The 11,078-nt window shown below is 36.5% G+C and overlaps 1 protein-coding gene across 1 annotated transcript; it reads right to left on the minus strand.

The window, feature by feature from the left end:
- Positions 1 to 1,741: 1,741 nt before the first annotated feature.
- LOC113703538 (putative UPF0481 protein At3g02645) lies at positions 1,742 to 3,544 on the minus strand. Its single transcript, XM_027224935.2, has 2 exons — positions 2,898 to 3,544; positions 1,742 to 2,750 (listed from the first exon to the last, which is right to left on the minus strand). The coding sequence occupies exons 1-2, from the start codon at positions 3,496 to 3,498 to the stop codon at positions 1,876 to 1,878; spliced, it is 1,476 nt and encodes a 491-aa protein (XP_027080736.2). The 5' UTR covers positions 3,499 to 3,544; the 3' UTR covers positions 1,742 to 1,875.
- Positions 3,545 to 11,078: the final 7,534 nt, after the last annotated feature.

The raw sequence follows: 11,078 nt of genomic DNA on the forward strand, positions 1-11,078 counted from the left end.
GATTTGTGTCAGGGGGATACGCGGGCTAATCTGAAATAACCCTGGTAGTGCGTTATTTGGTTAGAATATGACTCCTCTAATACGTAAGGCAATTGGGGAATTAAATCTTACGGGCGTACCTAGGATTATTTTCCTAATTAGAGCAGTGATTAACGGGCGTACCTTGATCACCGACACAGTAAGGAGGGGTTGACTGCCATCGCTTGTTTGGTAGTTATAACATATTTATTGATAAATAATTGGAATTGCCTTTGTTTCAATGATCAATTAGGTGAACCATTGCTGAAGTTATTCCTTGGCTAGATCCTTAGTTATCATTCATTTGGTTTTAGTAACTTGTTATTTAATTTTTAATAGTTTCTTAGATTTTATTTGCATTTATTTGATTGTCACCTACACAAAAATACCCCCTGGTTACTGTGGATTCGAAAAGAAACAATTACACCCAGTCCCTGTGGATTCGACCCTGCTTACCACTATCTACAGAAATTAACTTTAGTTGAGCAGGTTTTATTATTGCACAGACTTCGACAACCTGTCATCTTTCACTCAATTCGGCAGGGGACCACGTAGGAGGTTTCCTTGTTAAAAGGAAATTCTTCTTATTAGTAGGAGAGCTTCGGTTCCTTTGCGGGTTTGGAGGGTCTAGTTCCTTCGTTTTCTTTATTGGTCCTTTTTCCGTCTCTTCTAAGAAAACGACGGGGAACATAGCTTGTTTTAGATAGTAACTTTTGCAATTTTGCATGGGATTTCCTCCATGAAGATTCCTTCGTTTTCTTTATTGGTCCTTTTTCCGTCTCTTCTAAGAAAACGACGGGAAACATAGCTTGTTTTTTATAATAACTTCTGCAATTTTGCATGGGATTTCCTCCATGAGGATTAACTAATTCATTTTTTCTAGTCAAAGGTCAATTTGAGGACTCGGTTCCGAACATCTGTGAGATCTAATTATTTTACTTATTTCTTTTATTTATTGGTATTTGTACGTTTCCTGATTTAATTTCTTATGCTTTTTATGTAATTTGAATGTCAAGGGCCCGATATTCGAATTAACCTAATAATCTACTGTCAGATTAATTGATTGAATCCGTAATTGTTCAATTGGTTAATACTAGTGGCGACTAGTGTGATTGGTTTCATGTTAGGGAAACGTATGATCTAATTTAAACAAACCCTCGTAGCGTGTTTGTTGGTTAGGGTTGGGCTTTTTTAATTCTTAACGCAATTGGGGAATTAAATTCTATGGTCGTACCTAGGATTATTTCTTGGTTAGGAAAATAGTTAAGGGTCGTACCTTGACTATCGAAAAGGTAAGGAAAGGCTGGTTGTTTATCGCGTGTATGACAACTATAACCAATCTGTTAATGAGTAATTGAATTATCTTTGCATCAATGATCAGTTGAATGGACCGTGTCTGAAAAGTTGCACCTTTGGCTAGAGTCGTATTGGTTATTGATTAATTCTTGTTTATTTCTATTAGTTGTTTCATTAGTTAGTTAATTAGTTGTTTTATATTTTCCAAAAATCCTCCATGCGTTGAACTCTGGAAAAAACGAATTATCCCCAGTCCCTGTGGATTCGACCCTGCTCACCGCTATATACAAAATTTGTATTTTTTTCTTGAGTAGGTAATTATTATTGCACAGGCTCGACATCCTATCAATTTTTATATAATTTTACTATTAAAATAAAAAAATAAATATATAAAATTGAGTTACTTAAAGAACTAATGAGTCAAATGTTTTGGAATTCGAATTCGAATTGATCAGATTGAGTTCAACTTGAATTCGATGTTAACCAAACTTGAGTTTTGAATCATATGCTTCTCTGTTCAATTAAAACAGACATTTTGCTTCCTGGTGCTGATTGAGATAATCATGACGATCCCTGGTAGAAGTTCCAGAGCTTGGTGCATTCATAGAAATCGCAAAAGGTCTGCAGGCCAAGCACGACAAGCAGCGCGCCAGTGGAAACCAGGGCCAGACATTTCCATGAAGCATACAAATTCTTCTTCAACCCTCTAACCGTCCTGATCAAAAGCTTCTTGCCGTAGAATTTGTTAACTTTCTCAATGGCAACCTCGATGTTAGACTTGTGATCTGAGCCGGCGTAACATCTCTGCATACCATTGAATTGATCAGCAATTTCCCCATCCGTGAGAGCCCCCTTGATCACCCCATTTTGCTTCAGCAGCTTCACGTCTTCTGCGGTGTCTATAATCCCATTCATCAGGTTGACGTATCGAGCAAATTTAAGGGTTGACTTACACATAGCAGCCTCGTAAGCCACCAGATTCCTCATTATCACTTCTGAGCTCGCGTTCAAATTCATTACAGGAAGGTACAAAGCGGCTTCCTCTTCCACGAACTTGATCTCTTGAATGCTCCCAATGAAGGGTTTGCATTGCACTTTAGCATAGCGCCAGAGATGAGATACCGACGGAATTTCGATTTCATCATGTTCTGAATTTTGCTCTCCAGTACCCAGGTTGCCTTTTCTGTACAGCCCAGAAATAGTTGACCATGGAATACTCGAGACAAACTTAACAGGGCTAAGAAATCGCTGGGTATGCTTAGGACCAATGGTCTCCACCAAGTCCAAGAGTGTTTCCAAATTATTGTGAGCCACGTCTGGATCTTCATTATCAGTCGAGAAGGACGAGGATGAAGAGGTCGATGAGTTCCTGAATTCTGTATAAGTTGGCACGACTTGAATGGGACCATTTACAGAGCATCCGGACACGGCAGGACCTGGGACATTAACAATCATATGATACATCATATCTAACAAATGCAGAGGTCTACGGTAACGGCATTTGTTGGTCTTATCAATAGAGAACTTAACAGGAGATTGTGCTTCACACAATTGAAATAACATTGAGATCAACTCAATATCACCTTCTACCCCCTGATCATTGGAATTAGGAGAGACTTGAAGAGACTTGCGAATCTCTTTCAACAGAACAAATGGGAGTTGATTCTCAAGCATCATGATATCTCTCGTGACAATAGTGTTGCCGAACAGTCTCCTGTCCGTGGTCTCATCTTGCACAAGATAAGAATGCAAGATGTGGAGAAAGAAACAACCCTCTATTGCTATGATCCACGCCAACGTATCTTGATCATAGTCCATGAACTTATTGTAACAAGCCCGGATAGAGGGATCTATCTCCTTCAACCTGTTGATCACGATGTGTTGGAAATTGGAAATCTGCTCCGGGGCTGAGATCTCTTTGATGGCAGCGAGCTTGTACCTCTCCATCTGATAGAGCTCGGGGCGTAAATGATGGTACGGCCCCATGGCTATGAGCTGAGGAGTATAAGCTTCGGGTTTTTTAAGGCTGAGCGTTTTGGGGACTTCAAAAACAGAAACAGGAGGGAGATGATCGATATCAACGGCAATTTCTTTGCGGAAGATGTTGCTGATTCGATCAACCCAGCCCCTGGCGCAAGAGCTTAAGGGAACTGTGGCTGATGAATATGAATATGGAAGTTCCATTCCTTTGGTTTTTGGGATGACGTGAAAATGTTAAGTTTGACGATTGGGAAGCAATGCCGCGTGGTGGTATTTATAGGAACGCTGTACTACAAATTTGACATGTTAAAATTGTGGATATATATATATATATATATAGAGAGAGAGAGAGATAGAGAGTTAAATATGAAGACGTCAAAAAGTATGCGGCTATGAAATTAATAAGGAATTTTTACCGTTGGATTAATTTTGCACCAACCTTGAAATGATGACTGTAAGTTATAGGCTGTTAGTTCTTGCAAAAAAAAAAAAAAAGACTGTTAGTTATGGATTAAATCACAAGCAAATCAATAATTCAGGAATTTCTGTTCCCCCTCAACTCTCCCCAAAAGAAATCCTTCTTGTAATGTGAAAAGAAAAGAAAAGAAAAGAAAGATAAGGCAGCATTTTGTGTGCTAGCCACGGGAAAATTTCCAAAAATTATGAAACTCGAAATTTAGCATTGGAGTGGGGTTTATCTTTAAGCTGCTTTCAGTTGCTTGAACATTGTACATCGATAGGAATTGAACTTTAACAAAAGAATGCAGATACAACTATTGAGTGCAAAATTAACAAAAAAAAAAAAAATTGGAAGACTAAATACATAAGGACTTTTTCATCTTTTTCTCTTATAGACGATATCCTTAACAATTTTTTTTTTTTTTGGAAATAACTGAACTTTACAAAACAGGGTTTGGTCTATTCGGTCCATTAATTCTTTTTTCGTTTGTATATTATATTGTTCCTTTGTTAGGAATCGCTCTGTGGGCATGTTATTGTAACAAAAAATCCAATACTGACCACAAAAAATTTAGAAAAGCCTTTTGTTTAATTTTACATGAGAAATGTGGTGATAAATTGAGGCGCTACTATGCCGACCCTTTGTAACAAAATCCAATACCACAGCGGCACATTCGTTCAATTCAACATATAAGAGGCTAACTAAGGATAAAATATTCTTGGAGGGAAAAGGACATGAATGGCCCTTTTTTTTTTGAACTAGCTAAGGATAAAATATTCTTGGAGGGAAAAGGACATGAAAGGCCTTTTTTTTTTTTGAAGCTAACTAAGGATAAAATATTCTTGGAGGGAAAAGGACGTGAATAGCCTTTTTTTTTTTAAGCAAAAAATAAACAACATTAATATCGTTGTCTGTAGAGGTTTGTTTTCCTCGAATTAGTACTAGGACACTATAACATATACTAAATTTAATCAAGGTCAATTATTGCTGATTCCTTATTTATAACGTGCAAGATGTATTTCAAGTTGCTGATTGCTTATTTATGACGTGCAATTAGGGTATTTTTAAGAGATAATTGAAGTTTTGGTCTCAAATATTTGGGTTACGAGTGTTTTTAGTTCCTAAAATTTGGATAAAAGCAAATGCATTCCTAACTATTTTAGTTTCTATGTACATTTAATCATATGACTGATTTTTACCAATTACTAATAGAATCTAATCAAGTGACAGCAAATTTTTGAAAAAAATTAATAAAAACTACTAAGTAAAATCTGTAATAAAAGATGACTAAATTACTCATATGCTAGTCATGTGAGTAATTAGACTTTAACTTAATGACCTCATAGGTAGATATCATACGTGACTTCTAATTGTAATCAATCCTAATCATGAGTTTTTGAATGCTTAGGTTTGCATTCCACTATTTTGTTCTTGACGTTCCTTAAAGAAACTTAGTCGCTGGTGGGCAAAAGCATAATACCGTGGTCATCTATATCTATACTATATTAAAATGTGCCAATATAATTTAGTGATTTGGTTGTTGACCGATGGAAAAACTCTTATCTCTTGACTAGGAGGGGTTCACCGCGCAAGTGCGCGGTGGGAAAATTTGAAAATGTATATGCCCAGGTAGATTCTATTAACGGAGATAATCGAGAAAGGCAAGAAAGTGGAATGAAATCAGACAATAATGCATAGAGCATATAAATTGCTATAATGTAGTTGCAATAACTCATAACAGATGGATGGGGGAATAATAAAAAAAGTTCAAAGTCTAGCAGCCATCTGGCTAGAAATAGCTTAAAAATTAAAGGCAAGCGAAGAAAAGCTTAGTTGTTGATGTTAAGGCCATTGAAGTTGATGTGATTGATGTTCATGGGTTCATCCATAGCGTATGAAGTAATTATTTCATAGGCTGCACATTTGATGCCGGCGAATCTGGAAGAGGAAGGTTTAACGTAGAACAGTTTTGTCCTTCCTTGCAGAGTACGCATGAGGTATGAAGCTAGATCAGTTTTCTGGTTCAAGAAAACGAAAGGAAGAAATTAGTGTAAAGAAAACATAAAGGGAAGAAAACACTCGTGACTGGATAGGGATGAATAGGCACCTGTTCGTATAAATAATGGAGTTCAGCAGTTGAGTAGTTAATTAAATTTTCAGCTTCAGTTCCCATAGCAGTAGCAGCCAATGATCTGCTTGAATCAGCAATGAAAATGGTAATACAAGCTCTGTAAGGGAGAAGATGGTATAACAGTTATAAAAAAGTATGGATTTCATGAATTCATTGAGTAAAGTGATTGTATGCACTGAAGAGCTTTAAAAACCTTGGTAAGAGTTCAATGTTAGCCTGACAGTATTCGCATTGAACTATCGATGTGCCTGTAAAGCTGTTTGGTTGATGACATTGGGGGCATGCCATATAGAATAATTTTTGGGGCCTAAAGGAAATTTCAATGATTCCTCTAATCCATGCAGTAGTGGTTCTCTGTAAAATAATAATAATAAGGATAGAAGGGAGGTAAACATGATTTATAGAATATAAATAGCAACAAGACAGTGACCTATTGAAGTGCAGCACTAATACGAAGAATTCTATTATTGGCAACAGGAGGGAGAAGAACTCGCGGATCAGTGTAACTTCCATTATCAATTAGCTTGTCTATTACAAGTGCATGACTATGGTACCTGATATATATAAAATGGAAGAAACGGTCTTTAAGTGGCTCAATGTAAATGGGAAAGCGGTGTATCATATATTTAATAGTTCTGACCAGAAATCAAGATGCATTGCTTGTTGCGAAAATGGAGCCACCGTAATGGCTGAACAATAAGAAGTTGAGAAGCTCAGGTCTGGTATTGAAATAAAAAAAGTGTTAAAACCAACAGCTTTCTAAGAAACATATGCATTTAACGTTCTTGAAGAAAAAGAGAGTAGTATATGGCTACAATTGTTTGTTGTCACCCTAACTCTTGTCGCAATAATGATGGGAAAATGGCGCCCAGGAGCTCTAATGATGGGACCATCTAGTTCTTCGAATTCTTTCCAAAGGGTTAGAATCATTGGTTTCATACTGGGAAGAAAAAGAGAGTATAAAGTCTACTGATAAAGGCATTCTGATTTTATAAATGATGATAGGAAAAGAACGAGATGACTCAGCAAGGGTTTACCTCTGATCAATAATAACATAATCTCGAGAAATGGAAGGTGATCCATGACAGGGTGTTGTTTTAGGAGGTAAAATATGGACAACAACTCCCATGACATCTGATATATATTATTTAAAAGAAAATATTAGAATACGCTTGGTAAACTTTGCCGGGAGTGAAAGAAATGGATTGTCAAAGCTGCTACTTACTCAGCAAATGATCGGTATCAGCATAGATATCTAGCATAGAAAAAGGGTTTAGGTGAAAATAAAAAGGAAATGAAGGAACAGGTTCCTGTATTTCATGTATGACGGTGTTTGGAGTGACGAGCCAACAAAATGGATATTCATCAGTATTGGCACATGTTCGTGGTTGGCAAACAGCAGCTCTAGATATGTAGTATTTTTTGAAAGGGACAAGCAAGTTGGCAAGCTGTTCAAGCATATCTTCAGCAGCATAGACGGTAACTCGAAGACTCTGGAATAAGGGAAAAAGTTATGCTTCGATGAAATATAATAGGCATAATGGAAAAGAAATATCTAGATCAATGTCACCTGATCATCTGCTAACACAAACGTGCGGAGTATTCGATGAGAGGAGGAATTACTTTTGGTATGAGTGACTTCAATCGCTCGGAGATAAACACTCCAATTCAGTAGAGACAGATCAATAGCAGATAAGGGAATGTCATTGGGTTCCATGGTTAGACCCTGTGTAATGAAATAAAAGGCAGTGGGGCTCAAGTTTAAAGAAAGGACTGAAGCATTAAAGGTGCAGAACTTATAGCTGTGTTTATGGAAGATGCAAATGGAACTGAAATAAATTAAAAAACACGAGGCGAAGATAAAATACGTAACTATATAATAATGGATGAAAAAGAAATAGAACAAGAGGAAAATTGGCGTTTATCTGCAAGAAGCAGAACTAACGGGAAAGAAAAAGCAGAGGAGCAAGTAAAAGGAACTTGGTTTTATTTGTACGGTAAAAAAGTCATGTTAAGCAGATGTCATATCCACCACTAGGGATGAAGTATGAATTGCAGAGCTTAGGATGCGCTGTCAATAAATTACAAGAGAAGTAGGACTGAATCTATAAATTAAAGCTGATACATAGTATCAGATCGAAAAGACGCTTGAAAGTAAAGAACATAGAATAGATGTCTGTGTTCATTTTTTACTTACGGTTGCTGATATTACATGATGAACATAATTGTATAGTATTTGCAAAAAGGGTGTGTCCCTCTGTCCAGAGATGCAATAGTGAAAAGCAATTTTGAATTGATGGATTCAGTTTTAAAGTTTGAAAGAAAAGTACTGAGGATGACTTGTGGAGGCCTGCAAAGAGCAGGAAATACTTAGTAGCTTGGAAAATATGTCTGGAACGAGGTGCAGGTTTCAATGTAATGTCTAATTGTTTGTTTATAAACTGCTAAGACGTTTGAAAGATGTAGAAGCTGTTAAGCCTATTTTAATTATAATAGTTCATTGTTGCGAACAAGTCGAAAGAAGCTAACAAACACAGGAGGATGGAATTGAAATTGTAATAAATTTAATTTTAAAGATGATCAATAGACTGAAGAAACATTTTATTTCTTTAAAGTCTATTACAAGGTGCAAGGCTGTGATTAAATATGAAAAACTTCAGTAAATGAGCATAGCAATAGTCTAATGTCCATACAGATTAGGCCAACTGGAAACGATACACCAGGCAGTGAAACTGCAAGTTTGATCATTTGATTATATAGCGATTGTGTGGTACCATGGAAATATTTTTTCAGCTCCATCGTAATCAAAAATCAAAACTGCAAATGTAGTCTGTGATTCTGGAACAAATACAAGAACTTCGTTATGCTGCAATTGGTGTTGAAGAACGAAGGATCTCCAATTTTGTTTGAGCTTGTTGCCCTTAACTCCAATTTCTGTAATGTTATGTCCTGTCTTGATGAGAATACTGGGAGTCTTTACACCATTCAAGAAGTAATCAGTGAATTTTGGAATTTTCTGGTAATGATCGGTGAGAGTTAAGATGGAAAGCTGAGCATGTAAAAATGGGCGAAATCAAACGAAAGAAAACGAACATAAAAATAGCTTACCAGTTTGTTTGGAGTTGATGCGTTAAAAATCTGGTAAAAACAATGTGAATCAGCCATGCATTGACAGAAATCTGGTTTCAATGATGAAGTCACTCTATGCTGGCTAATCAGTGAGGATGTATCATCTAAGGACATTAAGTATATAATGAGTAAGAAGTAAAACAGTGTAAAGTGCTATATAAATTAAACTGAGATATGTACTGGCCTTGTTGATGATAAGCAGCATTTTGCAAAAGACTTGGTAATGGAACTGTCCAAGGCAGGTAAACCTGTTGCTGGAGTTCACAGAAATGAAGAACATCGAAAATAAGGCCACCGGTATGTCGAACCATCAGTATATCATGGGTTTTAACGATATTGTCACGACAATATTCATCCCATCCATTCTGAAACGAATTGTTATTAACTGTGACAGGCCAACTTCGTATTCCATATCTGAGAACGATGACATTTTTCTGGTGATGATTAAGTAGAGATGTAAACCTGGAAGGTAAAACCTGAAGTTCGCAGATTCAGAACATAAAGTCAGGCAAGCCGATTTAAGCAATCTACATACAGAGAGACTGAGAGGCACTCTTGCAAAGGGAAAAAAGGTGTACCTGTCCTCTATGGCTACATCTAAATAAAAAACAGTAGGGCCTGGAATAATCGTTAGGTAGTTCAAAATCTGCCAGAGAAGCGGGAAGGCCTTCTGCCATTAAACTAACAGAAGAAGGTTAGACAAGAGAAACACCAGCGAGAAGGAATAGATAGAAAACGAGCAAGTGAATGAATGAGCTGAAAATATAAATAGTGAAGAGTACTTGTTTGTATAGAGTTGCAGTTTTTTGTTTGAGTTGTATGCTACATAACTGTTGTACATGACACAGTTAATAAAGTAGGCATGATATATGAAGAGTCGATGTGTTGTTAGGTCAAGTATTTTATTGATATCAGTTTTAGCATGTCATACTTGTGATAATTTATAAGGCGCAGAATTGAGCAATTTTGAAAGAGGGAAAAAGCTGAACAAGAAGAATTGAATAAGATTTGTATATAAACCAGCATGTATTTGTTAAACACAGCGAATCATGAACAAAACAAACCAGTACAATGTTCAGAGGCGCACCAGTAAGGAGAATAATAAAAAGTAGATGTGGTACTTTTGCCTGAAGTGACATGAGACCACAAGAAATCCAGACAATGTAAATATTTATAGGTTTTAGTGGCACATGAAGTAACTGTAGCTAGTATCAGTAGCATTAAAAGAATAATGTATTTGCTATGCAAAAGTGAAGGTTGCATTAAATTATGGTATAATTAGGAATGAAAAAAAGTAAATTGATTGAGGAAGAATAATAACAGAGAATACAACAATTCATAGGTAGTGAAGAGGATCATCTGACATAGAAGATGGAAATGGTTCAAAGGGCTGTTTCATTTACATGTGCAAACAAAAGAAGAAAGTGCAAGGAGACAGTTGTAATTTCTGCAATGAAGTGAGCAAAAGATAACAGCTTGGCTCATTCAGAAATAGCATCTGTTCCAGCAGAATAAAAAATGAGCAGCCATGATTGACAAAAAACAAAAAAGCTAGGCTATCTGTTGAACATTGGAATGCTTATTCCAATCTTGCTTTCTTTGCTGGGTCGTTATCAGTACATTCTGGCTGAATCAATTGCGAGGCTGCCGAATCATCTGTCGCAGTATCATTAAATCTGTTAAGGAGGCAAAGCTTTCTTTTTGATGAAGAAGTTCCTGCATCTTGAAAGGAATCTTAAAATTTAAATATGGGAGAATGTAAGAATTTGGGGGAAAAAAGTATAATGATAAAGAATCAAAGCATACCTTCAACAATAGTTTCAGCAGATTCAATGTTCGTGCAAGTCAGTGGAACCATACTACTTTCCTGAGTAATAAGATGTTGTTCGGTTTGGTATTGAGACTCTTCACAACAATATATAATAGTATATCGTTGCTTTGCATCTGCAATTTGACTCTGAACAGGTTTTATATGCGCAACAAACCATTTTGTTTTTAGAGATTCATGGACATGATCAAGCTGCAGCTCTATGTTCTGAAAAATTGCATAAATGGAATAGGGAA

The sequence above is a fragment of the Coffea arabica genome, chromosome 8e (assembly GCF_036785885.1).
Source record: "Coffea arabica cultivar ET-39 chromosome 8e, Coffea Arabica ET-39 HiFi, whole genome shotgun sequence".
Lineage (NCBI taxonomy): Eukaryota > Viridiplantae > Streptophyta > Magnoliopsida > Gentianales > Rubiaceae > Coffea > Coffea arabica.

What these genes read in the sequence shown, in the direction of transcription:
- LOC113703538 (XM_027224935.2), bottom strand. Translation starts at nt 3,498, where the DNA reads ATGGAACTTCCATATTCATATTCATCAGCCACAGTTCCCTTAAGCTCT. An exon ending in CAATGATCAGGGGGTAGAAG is followed by an intron (nt 2,751 to 2,897) that starts GTGATATTGAGT and finishes TTAATGTCCCAG; the next exon opens with GTCCTGCCGTGTCCGGATGC.